Source organism: Cydia splendana, chromosome 3 (assembly GCF_910591565.1).
Source record: "Cydia splendana chromosome 3, ilCydSple1.2, whole genome shotgun sequence".
Classification (NCBI taxonomy): Eukaryota; Metazoa; Arthropoda; class Insecta; order Lepidoptera; family Tortricidae; genus Cydia; species Cydia splendana.
This window is the reverse complement of record NC_085962.1, coordinates 2,160,327-2,178,834: the sequence shown is the minus strand read 5'-3', so window position 1 is coordinate 2,178,834 and position 18,508 is coordinate 2,160,327. Positions and strand designations below refer to the sequence as shown.

General features: G+C 39.2%; 1 protein-coding gene across 2 annotated transcripts in view; it reads left to right on the top strand.

Moving 5' to 3' along the window:
- Positions 1-468: 468 nt before the first annotated feature.
- The window catches only part of LOC134806386 (uncharacterized), a 28,736-nt gene continuing 10,696 nt past the window's right edge, over positions 469-18,508 (top strand). For both annotated transcript variants that reach the window (XM_063779635.1, XM_063779636.1), the window contains exons 1-16: positions 469-711; positions 1,132-1,279; positions 1,587-1,692; positions 6,619-6,677; positions 8,980-9,191; positions 9,942-10,040; positions 10,747-10,851; positions 10,948-11,026; positions 11,205-11,422; positions 11,994-12,228; positions 12,628-12,729; positions 12,937-13,080; positions 13,819-13,949; positions 14,271-14,424; positions 14,975-15,088; positions 15,239-15,394. In XM_063779635.1, the coding sequence (XP_063635705.1) occupies positions 671-711; positions 1,132-1,279; positions 1,587-1,692; positions 6,619-6,677; positions 8,980-9,191; positions 9,942-10,040; positions 10,747-10,851; positions 10,948-11,026; positions 11,205-11,422; positions 11,994-12,228; positions 12,628-12,729; positions 12,937-13,080; positions 13,819-13,949; positions 14,271-14,424; positions 14,975-15,088; positions 15,239-15,394 (2,103 nt within the window). In that variant the 5' untranslated portion in view covers positions 469-670. The remainder of the gene's footprint in view (positions 712-1,131; positions 1,280-1,586; positions 1,693-6,618; positions 6,678-8,979; positions 9,192-9,941; positions 10,041-10,746; positions 10,852-10,947; positions 11,027-11,204; positions 11,423-11,993; positions 12,229-12,627; positions 12,730-12,936; positions 13,081-13,818; positions 13,950-14,270; positions 14,425-14,974; positions 15,089-15,238; positions 15,395-18,508) is intronic.

Sequence of the window (18,508 nt, the reverse complement as noted above, 5' to 3'; positions counted from 1 at the left end):
TAGCAAATTGCGGGCATCTTTCTCTGTCACTCTTAATTACGCCTTCATTCGATTTCGCGGTAGGCTTCCAGTATTCACTGCCAGCGCGCGCTACGCGCTACTAGCGTAGGCGAGGTTCTACGCTTTGTAGCGAAAAGCGCCTACGAACAGAAAACCCGCTTACCGGGTTTCTGGCAGTGAATGTGTTAAAAATAAATGTGCACACATCATTTTCAAGACCTTAACCCCTTAATGCATGTAATAAAAAATATATGGTTAAATTTGAACTTTAATAGCTGTCAATAGGGTTGAATATCATATCCTCCATATATCGCTCCGTAGGCGGTGAAGGGTTAAAACGTGTGCTGTCAAATCTCTGCAGACTTTTCTTGGTCTAACTTTTTTTTCTACCTGACATTTTTAAATCTGGCTGGAAACGTAATATGGACAATTTAACTGTCAGAAAGTAAAATGTCACAAAACTTCAAATAACATTTTTCAATCAAAATATATAAAAAAACTTCACACTCAATATTTTCTATCCGCGCTTTTTTCTCTTTAAGAAACGGCTACTATTTTAATACCATTTACTTACTAAAATGGAAACATCTTGATTAGGTAATAATCGCATATTGTTTGTGGATTGCTTGTGCAGTTTTATTAAGCATGGCTAACAAAAAATAAATAATAAATGGAGGAAGATTTACCTGGTGAAAATTTGATTTCAGTCGAGTAAGTTTATTATTTTATATTTAGTATAACTTTTGGGACGTTTCGAAGTAAAAACATAAAGATTGACATGCGGGTATGTCTTCAATGATAATGATAGGAACGGTATAAGGAAATACGTCAAATGAAAGTCTCAAAAATATACAACATTATTTTCATATAATAATATCTCCGTAACTACACAACTTAGGAGGTTGATTTTTTGAGTAATTGATAACTTGATAAGTTATTTATTGTAGATTACTGGGATGTGCATACCTCCATATCCTACGTGATGTTTTTGCCTTTTTTTGCGTAATGGTACGGAACCCTTCCGTACGGAAGTCCGACTCGCACTTGGCTGGTTTTTTTTCCTTTTAAATATACCTAAACACTTCTACATTCGGTTGGTATTTGCCATTAATAACCTGCTATTTTTTACAGAAATGAAGCGGAAAAAACCCGGAAGCCCCCCGAAGACTTAGTCGAAGAGTGGGCCCCATGGCGACTCGTGGTGTCCATTAAAAACCCCAACGCACCCCCGCCAGTTGCCGTGCGGTCACCCCCTGGATACGCCTGGGACATTGCTCAGGTCAGGTGAAAACTATCCTGTCATTTCCTGGCCTCGTACTATCTATCATTGAAATCAGGTAACTGAGTTACTTTCGGATTTATAATCATTATAGTACGGATAGTCTGAATACCACTCGTATTCGTTTGTTTGTGTGTGTGTGTGTGTTGTCATCCAATGGTACCCCATTGGAACAGAGGGCCTTCGTGAGACGTCGCCATCCGCTCCTGACCTGTGCCTCACGCCCCCGACTCAGTCCGGCTACCCGTATTCGTATACATAGTTTTATTTCAATATAATATAATTCGTGATCGTTTCCGTCCGACAGGTTCTGAAAGCAGCCCACCTGCTCTCGAAGCCCCCGAAGAAGGTAGACTTCGCTGATGAACAGCAAATGCGATGCGTCTACTCTCTCATCTACGACGTGTTTCGGTGTAAGTATAACTTTACGTTACGTTACCACTAGGTTTGAGATGTGGTGTTGGAGGCGTATGCTGAGAATACCATGGACAGCTAAGCGCACGAATCACTCCATACTGTTGGAACTCGACGTGAAAGTGCGATTGTCCACAATCTGTGAACAACGCTTCCTAAGTTACTTTGGCCATATAATGAGAAGGGGAGACGAAAGTTTGGAAAGGTTAATCGTTGTTGGTAATACTGATGGCAAAAGGTCACGGGGCCGTTCACCAGCACGATGGACTGATCAACTCAAAGGCGAGGAACCATCTCAGAAATTCTATGACGTGGTGAGGAAAGCGATGGACCGGAATCGATGGCGAGAGTGTGTTCGTGCCCGAACAAAACCCACCAACCACGATCATCAGTCATGATGGATGCGACCAAGAAGAAGACCACTAGGTTGTTGTTGTTACTACTGGTAACAGCTGGGAAGGTTGTTATCTGATGCTGACAATAGGGGATATTACTGCTATGTTCTGCCGCCAGAGTGCAGCACTACCGACTCAGTAAATTCATAGACTAACTTATACATACTGTGCCTTAAACTGTTTTTTGACAAGTTTTCATTCACAGACAATAAAATATGACATTGATGCATCAAGGCGGTTTGTTAACAAAGGGTCTACCGGTAAACGTGAAAATCGAAATTTAGTTATTTGCCTCTTTATCGCTCGAATATGCAAGAGTGATCTGATAGAGAGATTAGATAACGAAATTTCGATTTTCCTGTTTCGCGGTAGGCCATGTGATTGACGTGACGTGTCATGTGTCAATGTGGTTTGTTTACTGTATGTGCCACAAAGGTGCCACCTACGCAGAGCTTTGCCTAATATTCCCTATTTATTTGACTCATCATCTTCCTCGCGTTATCCCAGGATTTTGCCACGGCTCATAGGAGCCTTGGGTCCGCTTGGCAACAAATGTCGAGGATTGGCGTAGGCACTAGTTTTTACGAAAGTGACTGCTATCTGACCTTACAACCCAGAGGGGAAACTAGGCCTTGTTGGGATTAGTCCGGTTTCCTCACGATGTTATCCTTCACCGAAAAGCGACTGACAGTTTATTTACGTGACGTACGTACACTTAATTGCCATATAGAAGCTGTTAGAACTAGAAGCGCCACTATCTCCGGGCCAAAAATAATCTTGTTAGGTTTTAACTTGTACCAATTCACTATATTATGATATACGTTGTTCAAGAAATCGATGCAAAACATATTTTCATCAGCATTATTTTTACCTTGACAGTGCCCCATATTTCTTAAGGTGGCCACTGACGAGCCTTCCAACAGTCCAAATAGCGTGGCTGCAATCCAAAATCGGTCCGTGGATGTCAAAAACGTACAATGTTTAATATTAGGATGCCGTCCATTTGGATGAATCCATTGTAACGGCATCCATTTGGAAGGCTCGTCAGTGGCCTGCTTTACATCCATTGTGGAAAACGGGCCTCGATTCATGAGTTTATCAGTTAAAATATTATTACTTACCGAACAATAAAAGGCACGTTTAGAGTCGTTATTTGGAAATAAAGCGAGTGCTATAAAAACGCACACACAATACCCTTGACACAATTAGAGTTAGACCAAGATAAGTCTGCAACGAATTTGAGAGCACACGCAGTGCAAGTGTTATTTATGCTATGCGTCATAGTTTCATAGAGGTTTGACATTTTTAAATAACACTTGCACTGCGTGTGCTATGAAAATCATTGCAGACTTATCTTGGTCTAACTCTATTCAGCGTGGTTTTTCAACTTGGATAGGTAAAATTCAAGATCAAGAGAGAATTCGATCAGTCAGATAAAAAGAAAACTCTTATTAATTTACACATCGTTATTAATTTTTACTACTAATTATATATTTATTTTACTAAGTATTTTGGAATCAGGCAAATTATGTACATATATCCCGTTTGGAAGTTCTTGAATGCCCCTAGACACTTAATAAAAGAAATGAGCTAACATTTCTTTTTCTAGCCATTTTGCACGAAAGTTAGAAAGATTGTTTTTCGAATATCAAAGTGTCATCGCGGTAAAGTTGGCACCTGGCGGTAAATAACGTCACGCCAACCTTCGCAACTGTGTATTAACAGCAACACTTATTTAAGAGGGGGCTAACGCAATGTCGAAGTTTTTATACTATTTTTACACGTTTTAATATAGAATGACATGATAAAATCACACGAAAACTAGACTCCAACCAAAACCTTAAAAGTTAAAAGACTCTATAGAAAAAAAACCACGAAAACATGTCTAAATTTCATTTATTTTCATGTATATCGTTACCCTGCATTTCAGAGTAATTGAAATAAAATATCCATATCTCCCGTCCCAAGTTTTGCGCGCTATCACAGAATAAATAATAGTACTGTACAGAAGACTCACTCTCTATCAAAACGCGTCTGTTACGATCAGGACAGATATGGCCGCTAGGTGGCGACAGCGCCACGCGCGGCTAATGGCTAGCCACCAAAATTGGTGTGGAACGGATATACTTCTAGCTACCTGTTGCAAAGCGACGAAATCGCGGAGTGAGCCACGCCTAGCACTATATCTTTTTGTTTCCTTTTATTATAATTACTTTACACCCCCTCTTAACTGGTCGTGGGTAGACCTTATGTCATTGTATTAAGGTGTATGAATTTTCAATCAGTTTAGACAACACTTTCCGTCAGTATACGGAGTTACATATCGGGTGGAACAGAACGAGGGACTTTTATGCAAACGGGGAATTGTTTAGGCTACATACTTTATTTTACACTTATCAATCACGTTAATATTTCTAACCGTTTTTGAGATACAATTTGTTACACATTAGTGCAAAAGCCTGTATGTTTCAACCCTAGGAAATAGATCCTATGAATGACCTGACATGTGTCAATGTCTCTTGAAATGTTCCATTGTAGATCACTTAGAATTTAGATAACACTATCCTTTCGGCTCAGTCTCTAGAAATGTTCCATCCTGTATTGTATAGGCATTGGTGTATATAGATGTAGACGACGTTTCAGACTCAGAATGTTATTTAACTTTTATCAGCTCATCGCGGAGGAACCCATTTGTATTATAACTGCAATAAACTGGCTTGGGGAACTAAGTTTCAAAGTAGCGTCGGATTACGCCTATGATATGATATTATATACCTACCTTTAGCGCTGTATGCCGCTATACCTACACGGTCGCCAAAAAATAAGTGCATTCTCGTTGCCACGGAGGTTTTGGGATTATACTGAGCTTTTACTATGGTGCAATCCCGAAATCGAGAAAAAAAAAGTTACCCTCTAAAATGTATGAAACAGCCAAATTTTTCAGCTTCACTGATGTAGAATATCAATCAAGATAAAATTGAGAGCCCTAAATAAACTTTCAAGGGCGGATATCTTAAAAACTATTCAAAATATCGAAAAACGTGACTTAATTAAACTTGTAGCAAATTTAATCAGCTTTCGGTTTGTATAAGTAGTCATGTCGTTAAGACGCAAAGTTTCCAAGATATAAGTGAAAAACCGAAATATGTTCACCTCCTAACTAGTCCAAACAAAGTTACGGAGTCAAAAATTATATTCCTAGCATTTGCCTCAACAACTTTTTTGAGCATTCGTTGCCTGACCTATACTGCAAGACTGGTAGGTACAAAATGTTCAGAATTCGCCATCAGGTATATCGGAGCGGCGAAGGTGCTCACAAATATCTGAACCATATCTTAACCAAACTCTAGCACCTTGACAATAGGCGTGTCCAAAAATGTAGGTACATTCTGTATTATTATGATTATTCTTGTTTATCCATCAAATAAATATCACATTATTATTGTAAAAAAAAATATATATTTTGTACCTACCATGCAGTCTTGCAGTACGAAAATGGAACGATTTATATTTTATCGTCGTTTTTTTCATCAGATATCGATAAAATTTGGTGAATAGATACAATTCCCTGTTCTGTACAAGATGTTCATCTTTATTCCTGCGCTCCAAGTCTCTATTAGACATTTTTATTACAAACGTAAAAAGCTATTTTTATTTGCCATTCGTGTCTTTTACTTTTCTATATAGTATTGTCAATAAAAACCAAGGCCAGATGTTGCATGGTTCGAGAAACGAAGGCTTATAAATAATGTTATCGATGAAAGAAAACCGATTTTTACTCGTATTGCATATGAGGCGAGTTCTTTTCAAAAGGGCGTATTTCTCTATGAAACCGTACAAAAATAAGCTGTTTCGGAAAAAAACACTCCTCAATGCCGTGTCATGTGATACCTAGAGATTTGTCATGAACTTGATTTTATTTCCCGTTGACTACTATGAAATTTCGCAAGTAATATCGTACCTATAAGAGCGTTTTCACATTATCCGATCCGATATCGGATGTAGGATCCTATATCCGCGTAGTCAGTAGGGCTACCGCCAATACCGAAAATCGTCAATTGCGGGCATTTTTCTCTGTCACTCTAATTACACCTTCATTGGAGTAAAAGAGTAAGATCCCCGCAATTTGCGAATTTCGGTTTTCGCGGTAGCCCCTCAGGCCGCGGGGGCGCGCCGGCGGGCGCCGTCTTTAGCTGTCACGTACACTACAACAAGCATTATATGCCTACATATACGCACTAACAAATATCTGACAGCTGTTGTTAATAATGATTTATTTAATGCAAGAGAAATCAGAAATATTATTATTAGAAACACATATATCTTACATTTTACTTCCTTCCGACATCCGATATCGGATCGGACAATGTGAACACGCTCTAACACTGCAAGTACAGGGAAAAAAACTATAAATCTGTAAAAAATAAAAAATATATATAAGTTAAATCTATACGACTCGCACTTATCCGGTTTTATTTAATGTCATCTATTGCAGTTTATAATGATTAATACTTATCATGGTTGTTACAGATAAGTCCATATTAGAACAAGCTATAGAAGACATCGACTTTTTCGGCGACTTCCCACAGGTAATATTATTTTACAGGAACACCTAACTCTGCCATGACATACATTTATTAAATTTCAGCTACCTAAAGGTTGTCTAAAAGACGCTTTTTAACTATAAGCCCGCCTATTGTTTACCTCTACTTGGGTTACTGTATTCATTGCATTGTTTTATAAGTTTTTGTATTAATTGTATTGTTTTCTGTATTGAGGTGTGCAATAGGTAAAGAGTAGGTAGGTACCAAGACCCTTTTGTATTTCTAAAGGGCGTCCCACGGCTATGCCACATGGAGGGAAAGTAGCCTGAATATTGTAGATGGAACATTTTACAAGAAGACATTATTTAAATTTAAAAAAAACAATTTAAACTGCATATAGATTTTTAAATAATTACATGGTTGAACCGGGAATTGAACACGCTACACGAGAAAAAAAATTACCCTGTAGCTTTATCATACCGATCGAAAGGCTTCATAAGGATTATTTTTTGCTAAATAACATAGTGTCGGAAATATAAGGAAGACCATGAATTTTAACATTTGATGTGAAATTTAGCGAAATAATCAAAAGAGTGCGACTTTGTATTCAACAGAATGGGACTCAATTTGAGCATTTGATAAATTAAATTGATTAATTTTGAATTAAAAATACATTCCCTCCATGTGGCATAGCCGTGGGACGCCCTGTATATACACAACAAATACATTTCACATTGAACTTGCGCGAGTTAGCGTTATCAAGGTTGCATTTAAACGTCGTTATCAAACGTAATAACGTCAGTTTATCTGGATCAGAGACAAAGTTGCTCATGAAGACAGGCAATATACATACAACATGCATGCCTCGATATTGTTAAAGATGGCGCCACACGTGTGGGGTGAAAAGAAAGTACTTTAGTGAATTCTCAATCCAATATTTGTTAATCTCCGCTTAAAATTATCGCTATTTAACAGTTAAATACCTAACTAATCAACACATACACATACAATAAACACAACAACAATAACAACAACGACAACAACAACAACAAACAACAACAACTGTTAACAATCAAAGCATAGTATAAGACTTGATTTGATAGCTTATTTATTTGACGCCATTCTAACAACAAAACGTAATAACGTGAGGACGGTTTTTTTGTTTTTATATGATAACCGTTCTTCCTTTTTGGGACTCAGGTAAAAATGTAGCCAATATACGCAGTATATTATACTTATATTGTTTTAGTGCAGTATATCAATGGGGTTAAAAAGCAGAATAGAAAATTGTTTGGACGTTACGATGGAAGTTGGAACACTCAAGTCCGATCACCATGATCAAAACCGAACATTTAGGTACTGTTGTGCCGTCGAAATGTCTCCAAAATACTTAGCGAATTTTTCACATGAAAAATTTCCGAGTTTTCCTAAATGAAAGTTTGCTATATCTTCTGAGAATTTTCCTTGAATTTCCTGGAACTTTTTTGGAAACTTTGGGCAACTTTACATATATGTACCTACAGTATACGCACATTTATATACTGACTATGACTACCTATCTTCATTTAATACTAGTCTCTGAGCAAAAGGTTACAATAAAATTCGTCCCATCTAACTCGCATTAGCTCGCATGTCCGGGAACCGTTTCTTTTCTATAAGGACGCTCACGAAAATGACTCTATATTTATGACAAGCTATTTATGTTAAAGGCAGGTAAAGTGGCCCCGATTAATGTTTAGATTTATCGCCTGATTCGAGTGAAAATATTATGGGAGGCGCCCTACTTTTAAACTGGGCTATTTGTGAAAGTAAATTCACTTTTGCGGCTGCTTAATTTTTAGGGTTCTCCAAAGGATAAAAAACGGGACCCTATTACTAAGACTCCACTGTCCGTTTGTCTGTCGACTGTTTGACAGTTGAAATTTTCACAGATGATGTATTTCTGTTGCCGCTATAACAACAAATACTTAAAACAAAATGAAATAAATATTTAAGTGGGGCAACAAACGTGATTTATTTGCCGTTTTTTGCGTAATGGTACGGAACCCTGCGTGCGCGTGCCCGACTCACACTTGGTCGGTTTTCCAATAAGTTTTTGGAACTGGCTTACATCCAAGTATCGGATGGTTTATTGGTTGCATTAGTATTTGGTTTGGAAATTCAAAAACTTGTTTATGTTTAAATTATAAACTTAAGAAATAAAAGGTACTTACCTATTTATTTACTTAGTTTAGGTATTTGAAAGATGTCTTATTCAATTGTTTATTAAATAGAAGGTAACGTGTACCTTTATCGTTTTATAAGTTTTTTATTACCTAATCAAACTAAATAAACAAATATTATACAGTACGGCGACAATCATCACACAGTCTGGCTATTTCTCATGGAGCTGACCCGTCGGCGCTGGGGCGCGAGGCCCAGAGGCGAGGCCGAACGCGCGGTGAGGCTTTTGAAAGAGGCGGGCTCACCGTACCAGGACATTGAGAATACTGTGTGGGAGCAACGAGTGCACTTCGCTGCCGCTATAGCCAGGATACGGATTAAGAATAGGGCTTTCTCGTAAGTTCAACTCTTTATTCTAATAAATTCTTAAATTTAACTTTCTTAGACTGGACAACAGTCTGGCTGTTTTTCGTGGAGCTGACCCGTCGGTGCTGGGGCGCGAGGCCCAGAGGCGAGGCCGAACGCGCGGTTAGTTAAAATAGTTGAAGAAATATTATGTTTAATATCGTATTTTAATAATTTAATTGTTACACATGAAGTTAAAAGGATTATATCGCGTATATTGAATTCATACTACATCACGCGCAGTGTAGTTTTTCCTCAGTCACCCGTTTAGCACGAGATTTTATACGAATTCAATATACGCGATATTCCGTTTCAATAGTTTTATTTCATGAGTAACTCTCGAGGTAACCAAAGATAATATTAATTGTTACATTTCTAAATTAATGAATGCGTTTAACCTCCATAAAATGGCTACATATTTAATATTTTACGTGACAGCTACATATAAAATTGGACTGTTATAGGGGCCATTATTCGACGCAACTATAGTTCGGATAATGGAGGTTCTATTGCAGTGATGGGCAAACTTTCTTCATGGGGGGCCAGAAAGTTTAGGAAATTTAAGTGGAGGGCCAGAATTGTAGCCAAAATTTATTTTGATTTGTGATAATCGTGGGCCAATGCCATATAGCCCATATACTAATTATTTCATAGGACCGGCGGCGGGCCGGATAAAATCCATTCGCGGGCCGGAGCTGGCCCGCGGGCCGTACTTTGCCCACCACTGTTCTATTGTTTCAGATTAAGAGATCTTCTGCCACCACACCTGAGGGACGAACCTTTGGCGACTTGCGTGAATAAAGAATCTGTCACTGGATGGGTCAATACTTTTAAAGCCACGTACGTACAACAATAATTAGAAGATTATCAAATATAAATTATATGCGTTTGTGCCGCTCATGGAATGCTTCATTTGGATAGCATCTGGGGCGTATCCTATTCTGTCCAACCAGTTAAATTAAAACCAGTTTCAATTTCTATTATTTAAATAAGTAAAGACGCCTAGTCTTTCTAAGATAGCTTTTAGTCGAGAATTTGGGACAGATTCCACCGTGGCGAGATAGCCTAGGGGTTCAGGGAGCTAGCCGCGATAGCTAAAGACCGCAGTTCGGATCCAGCCTTCACTGGATAGAGCTTAATAGTCACTTTCTTAATACCGGGTGTGGCCTGTAATATGAGCAAAAAATTAAACAGTATGCTGTACTCCTCATACTGACCAACATTTGTTCAGCGACTTTTAAAAATAACTTGGGGTTTGATTTTTAATACACTTTAAAGTTTATTCTAAGACGCAATACAAATTTTGTTATGTTTAAGGCGTGACAAGCAACGTCAATCACAATGATATGGCGTGGCGATGGCGTCCATTGAAGATAATATTTATTTTGTATGAAAAATAGGGAATCTAAATACTTCATAATTTTTAAAAGTTGTTGAACAAAACTGTCACCGTTTGAGGAGTACAATCTATGTGTTAATTATTTGCTCATGTTACAGGCCACACCCGGTATATGACATCTATTTCAGTCTATCGTATTGGTTTCAGGAAAGTAGCGAATCTTGTGATGAAACTCCACGAGCTGGGCTACTCGTACAGTGGATCACGACAGCTATGCGCAGGAGAGTACAGATTCGATCGCGTCTGCCCAAGGTTTGGTAGCTTTTCTAACAATTTTTCTTGCTGAATCGAAAGGGGCAAGTGAAGGATAATGATCTTTCTTACCATAGAGTACTGTTTATTTACCAGGTTTATCACACTGCGCCCTCCAGCTGATAAAACCATCGGACAGCTGGATCTGGTCAAAGATGGAATCATCGTGTTGCAGGTGATTGCATGTTTTCTTATTCCACTACCCTATTTATTTAAATCTATGTTTGCTAACAGCTGACAGCTGAGTTTCGTTCACCCTAGATCTTAATAGTTTGCTTCCAATGCATGCCTCCGTCTCAAACGATCATGGGCCAAAGTGTCCCTACTTAGTTACTAAAGTATTCTGTCTCCAGGAGCGTGAATTCTGCGAAGGCGCCTCAACACTCTGCCGAGCGCTGCGCGCGAACAGCCTCCGCGGCGTAGTCGCCCAGACCCACGCATCCTCCCCACGTAGCTCGGCGTATTTAGCGGCTCAGCTGCGGGAGCTAGGGGCGGTGCTGAAGGCCAGTGCACCCGCCGCGCCCGCTACCCCACAGCTTGGCAAACTCGTCGTGTTCGGGGCTGGAGACAAGTTTGTAGCTATGCCCTTTCAGTCTACAACTATCGTCTGGCCAGACTCAAGTCGCCTCCGCGGCGTGGTCGCTCAGACCCACGCATCCTCCCCCCGTTGCTCGACGTACTTATAGCTGCTCAACTGGGGTATTGTGAGCCGTGTTGGCCAGTTCGGAAAGCTCGCCGTGTTTGGGGCTGGATGTATACCTACAAGTTTGTTGCTATAAGGGCCCTTTTATGGCTGCCATGTTTTGCTAGGCCAGACATAAATTGTCTTTCAGTAAAACTTCTTTGTTTTTACTGCCCTTAATTTACACAAAATAGGGAAAGCAGTGAGTTTATGACTCCTTAATATACATAAAAGGAGGTACGTTTGTCTAATATTTTGTACCTAGTCGAATACAGGGTTAAAAATAAAATTATACCAACTTGGTGAAGTAATTCCACTCGCACTTTTTTCTGCTATCCTTAGGTACCATGCGACGAACCGCTGTCTTTGTCCGCTAACTTATGTCTGATTTACTTTTTCAGTTGGATGTTATATACGTACCTACATATTTAGAAAATATTGATAATGCCCTTTCCTCAAGGGTATCCAGTTACGTCGGCGCCCTCAGAGACCTAGGCATCGAGGCCTCCGAAGCCCCTCAATCCAGCGCTCCAGTCTGCGTCATCAGTGATGAGGTGTACTGCGATACTCCAGTTGTGACCAGCGCCCTCGATGGCGTGGTAGCTGTGCTGGCCACACCGCCTAATTCTTACTCTGCTGTCACGGATCCTATTGATCTTGTGTGTGGAAGAGGAGGCGACTTGGCTATGCTGGAGGTACCTATATACTATATAATATTAATATTATATTAATATAATAGTGCTTCAGTCTGCGTGGCCAGGAGGCTAACACAGGAGCGCCGCAACAGTATCAGTATTGTTTTGTATGGTGTCCACCTTACTCGATGCCCCTCGATACATAATAGGCGTACAGAATGTCATTTTATGCTCATTAGAATAGCTTTCAGTTCCTTCTCAAAACGTACCTGGTTGCTATAAAATAATTATCATTTGCATTGCAATTTGCATTAAATTCATTCGGCAGTTGCTCAATGAGTACCTGTACCAGCTTTTAATAGTGAATCTTTTTTCAAGTAGACATTTGGTATGATATAGTCAATGTCGAGCAAGTTTACGGTAGACACTCGATTAATATTATTATTTTCATATCCGCAGATTCTTACAGAATCTGAAATAGACGCTAAAGGTAGAGAACGAGTTCAATTTATACTTGAGGAGCAGAAGAAGACCCTCAAGACACTGTTATCAAAGCCTCAGGTAATTAGAATCAGACCAAGCTAACTCTGTATGGAATTTTCAATGACTAAGTGTGGTAATGTCCTCATTAATGTCAAATTATTGTGTTAAAACTTTTTATATGAAGTCATTTGTAGTTGAGAGAGACCTACGTATTTATTTTGGAAGTCAGTTTACATAAGACAACCCTTAAATTCTTTCTACATGAATGTTTCATGACATTTCCAGATCCAGTTGATTCTGTACGAGACCCACTCAGCTCTCGAGGCCGAAAACCAAGCTCAAGTCACACGGGCCGTCGCCGAGGCCAACCGCCTCGCCCGCGAGAGACACGTGCTGCTCAAGAAGAAACATAAAGACCATCACATTTCTGTAAGTATTGAATTGTTGGCTTTCGAGGCCGAGAAGCAAGCTCAGGTAACAAGGGAAGCAATCGAGGAATAATATTCGACCCCACCCAAAACACAAGACAAGACCATATGAGGGCACTGTATCAAGTCAAAAAGGTATTAGATCTCATGTAGAGCCATTATATATGCCCTAACGTCACAAACTCTACACCTTGAAAAAAATATCTTCTATATGGACGCCATATCATTGTGATTGACGTCGCGTTGCTTGTCACGTCTTAAACATAACAAATTTATATAATACATATTGAGTCTTAGAATAGACTTTAAAGTGTATCTATTAAAAATCAAAAACAAGTTATATTTTTAAAAGTCGCTGAACAAATGTTGGTCAGTATCAGGAGTGCAGCCTAATACAGTTTAATTATTTGCTCGTATTGGTGTGGCCTGTAATTTACAGGCCACACCCGGTATAGTTCTTCTAGTAACGAAACCACACATTTTTATGTAGAGTTTGAAAAGTTAGGGCTTGTAGAGTTACGGCGTTTAGAGTAAGAAGATTGGCTCTACATGAGATCTGATAATTTTACAGTGCGAGCGATATGGTCTCGTCTTGGCAACATTTTACATGAAAATGTTTTTGGTGGGATCGAATATAGGTTAATAGAGCACGGCGAAAAAAACTAAGCATATTGTTACCTTACCTGAGTGTCTATTCACTTAACCTATTTATGAGTATGTGTATTATTTATTCCTACAGAGTCCCAAGAAAGACATCACCGAGGTAGCGAGCACAACATCGTCCTCTTCGCTGGATAACGCGGTAGTGCCCACTGACAGAGATTACTCTGTGGCCAGCAAGTCTCGACCGGCGACTGCTTGTACTAACAGGTATATTATAAAAGTGTACACAGTGCATGGCTAACGATAGGCTCTAAGTATGTAGAGATAGAGATCTTTATTTATTTAAAGGTATTTAATACATATATGTACATGGACCCTGAAGAAGGTGTAGCAAAAAAAATAGGAAGTTTACATTAAATCACAAGTTCACTTACCTATCCCTATTACAGGAAGGATCGCATACCGCTTTTCTAACAACGCGCCATTTGTCCCTAAGTACGGATTGCACCTAGAATTTGGCACAGATAAATAATCTTAAACACTCTTTCCAGAGCAACATAATGATGAATTATATAAATGTATGTTCAGTTCCAGACCGGCTACCGTCAGCGTTCTCAGAAAGCAAACGGACCGGTCCGAGCCGGACACGCGTCCGGGTACAACCAGCAAGGTCCGGCCCGTCCCGGAAACACCCGTAACGAACGTACCGCGGGACCCCAACGATGACAATCCGGATGTTTATGTACGTTGTTTTAATATTGAATGTCTTTTTTTTTTAAGTTTCTGAAGATCAGATCAGGTTAGAGAACCTGCACTTTCTGGTATTGATAATAGAGTTCTGGTGATTTTGAGTATTGTGACACCGTATGACCGAAAATCGAATTTAACTCCGGCCTGTCTAAATATATCTTTAGCGTACCTAGACTGCTGTAAGCAGGGGAAAGGTGGGCTCTCTGAACCAGGACAATTTGCAAATCACCAGGGTGGGGAAACTGATCCTTTCGGACATTCTCAGCTCCGTTCGACTCAGCATTATTCCGAGCAATTAGGGTCCGCACAACTTGACGCCCCTTTGCGTGCTCGACCACAGATAAGATAATGACTTGAATTTTGACAACCCTAAATGGCCGGAAGAGATTCTGCCATACATTAGAAAGGGACAGCATGATTCGTCCCTGAATCGCTGTCAAACTTCGGTTTTGCAGGAAGTTTCCTTTCTGTACGGTAGTACTATTACTTATTCTTTGTTATCATGCTTAATTACTGTTAATTTTCTATTGTTTTGGTTTCAGGTGCCAAACTGCGATTTGTTCGAAATCCAGACGCTGCCGAACCTTGGGAACGGTTTAGACATAAACTATATTTTAGACAGAGACGGATGCTACCTCGGACTCATTCAGAGGAAGGTAGGTAGTGAGATAATGTATAGGTATAATAGACATTGTTGTGTCGGTGCATTAAAATTGCATTCCAGCCTACAAGAAATTAAAATTAGACAAGTGTTAGATTTAATTGGTCACGTGGAAGGGGTTTTACATAAATCATCAGTCACACAGGAGATCACCCGGCTAGACGCCAAGTTCATGATCCAAGTGGCGGAGGAGCGCGGGCTGTTCGGAGCGGCGACGCCAGCGGCGGCGCCGACACGGCGCAAGAAGGCCACGGATACGGGTGCCACGAAGAGGCGCCGCGGGAAGGCGGGGACTTTTGAGGTGACTTGTTTTACAGAAACTATCAAAGCCCCTCATAGGGCCCATAGTAGAGTCTTTTGAGCGTCCCCATGTCTATAGTCGTATCTTTAGGTATTTAAATAAAAGTAAACAAATAAGTTGTACATTTTTGGGTAGTTATAACATTTATTGGTTAACCGACCAAATACAAAACCGCCTGGGTCAGTCACTGAACGACCTGACTTCAACCTACATTATTTGATCATGTAATGTTTTCATCTACCCTCAACTGGCTTAAGGAGCCATTTGAGGGTAGATTTTGTTTACTTTTATTTAAATACCTAAAGATACAGACTATAGACAGCGCTACCTATAGAAAATGGCGTCGCTGAGCCGTAGCGTCAACATCTAGTAGCAGCCATAGAGTTGACTAGACACTGACGCTGATTTGAGAGCCCTTAGAGCCCCCTACAGTGGAGTCTTTTGAGCGTCGGCGTGTAGTCAGCGCCATTGAAAATAGTGTCGCTGCGCAGTTGCGTTAACGTTGCGGCGAGCTGACTAGATGACGTTCGGGAGACGCTAGTGTGGGGTTGCTCTTTAAATTTGGCAGTCCAATTTTAATCTATGATACAAAATGTCTTGTCTTATTACAAAATGGCATTGAATTTTTTCTGTTTTAAAATTGAACGAAAGCAAACAAAAAATTTAATTGAAGGTTATTTGTACTAGTATTAGGATCGTAGGTCGCTAAGAGAAGTTAGCATGTAAACGGCTTTTGTAAATATTGCACTCTGGGTGCTAGAGGATTCCGAGGTTCTTGCCAATCTTAGGCAGGGGGGTGGATTTCAAAATCCAGCGAAAACTTATGGTTCGGTCTTTATAAAAAAAACTAGTAGGTTGTGCGAGATGCAACTTTTTTATATGTTTTTAAGAACTATTATCTTCATGTTCCTTCAATTACCATCTCCAATAACTTAATAGTTTTTTTTATATAAAATGTTTTAAGTGTCTAAAATCATCACCGTCGACCGGAAAAATCTGAACCTTTTTGTTTGCAGTGAAAATTATAGCATACCTATCGTACGATTGCGATTTTTCTTTTACTTATATCTTTTCCATGTTGTTGTTTAACACATGAAAAAATATGCAATTGTAACGGTTTACCGTTATTTCCAATTAAAATTCTACAAAATAAGAAATAAACTTAAACCTAAATATAACTATAAACTACTATAATACACATTTCATACTTATTACCAAAAAAAATATACACAAAAACCTTGAAAACTAATATATACAAAATAAATCTACGAACAAACAGAATTGACGACTGCATTTGCTATTAGGTAAAACTAGATGCGAATACAAAGGACTACGTCACCCGGCTCGCGATAAGCGATGTGAACCGGCCAGCTAATGAGACACATACGCGTCCGAGACATTGCTACCACGGCTTTGACAGCGAGAGGTCAAATCGACTAAATTCAAAGATACAATTTTACAGTCATGATGTGACAAATTTTTAATATGGTGTAAAATTTATTCTAATATTAAATGTGTTAAGTACCAGTATTTCCCCAAATAGGGTGAGTGTTTTGAATATTTTGTAGTTTTAAGAGAAAGGTAACTTTCATAGTAGTAAATTAAGGAATCATTTTCTTCTTGCCATCACATTTTCATTTAGTTCTTTCTGGGTACATTTGGCTATCACTATCTGCTTATTAACTGTAATTTTCCTATAAAAATAACGCTGGAAATAACAAGCTTCTCGAACCTTCTGGAAATATGAGTCTACCCACTTTATAAAAATCTTGTAGATTATAATCAAAGTTAGGCTTAATTCTAATTTAAATGTATAAAATGACATGCCAAATTGTAGTTGACATGCATTAATAAAGCTTTTAGTTGTAGAAGTACATTTAGTAAATTTAACTTCACTTTCTTCTTTGTTTTAAATTTAAAATGATGATTCTACTTGTGACTGCCACATCATTGATCACCTTTTAATTCTTTGGGGTTCACTACACCAGCCTACTTTCTCATTAGCGCATTAATTTGGCCTAAAATCCGGACGTCGCAGTCACTTGTACAAAATTGGACTTTTCTTGAAATGGCCATTTTTACCGGAATTCCAGGGACCAAGTCTGGGGTTGGAGTCGGAACCTACCAACCTGAATTCGCATGCTCCGCTTCGTTCCGGAAGGTTCCCGTGCTGGATCCGGAACCCTTTTTTTTGAAGACGGCCACCTCCAAGTTCGACGTTCTGCGACGTAGTGCAGGGAAGTGACCCCTATCAAGGACTCGTTTCACCACTGTTAATTGCCAGCTCAGAAAAGATCCACGACCTTGTCTTTCCTTTAGTTTTTTTATTTTTTTTAAATTATATTTCGTAAAATTTACTCTGGTTAGTTTTCTTTCGTCTCATTTTGCAATCTACCTACTTCATGCGACGCTAAACGTCACATTGGCGCCCATACTGGTTATTTCTGAGCTGTGCATTATTGAAGCAAGTCCTTGGCCTTTTTCTCCTCTTGGTTTTCATTGGTGTTGGTGGCTTTCTAATATTAGCACTTGTAATTCATCTAGTTTTTAAGTCTGATTTGAGCAGTTGTTTGGTACGTGGTTGTCAGTTTCTCACTTCATATAGTTATAGCAAAATTCTTGTTTAAAAAAAAAAAAAAAAAAAAACACTACACTTCACTTATTCCGATATAAAATAATTTTAAAATTCTATCGTATCTCACATTCCACTTACTTAGCAACTAAACCTAACTGCTTTTTAATCAATTGTAATCAAAACACACACTTTTTACGTTAAGATTTAAACATGTCGTACCCAATTAAATATTTGTCACTACAAAAAGCTGAGCTTGTATATGAGGTGATCCTTAGAGGTGGTTCAACTGGTTCGGTGCAGGACCTCCGAAGCCAGATAGTAAAATTGGCCATACCTCCTGAGGACATTTTGGAATCACATTTAGAGCCTGCGGTTGACCTTGATGCTGTTAAAGACAGTCTAACAAAATCCCAAACGATGCTAGCATCCCTCAAATCTAAATTTGATAAGACCCTGTTCTTGCGTACCGAAAATCTACTACACCACATATATCACAGATTAAGGCGTATCTCAAACGTTAGTGCCACGTTAGTTGACCA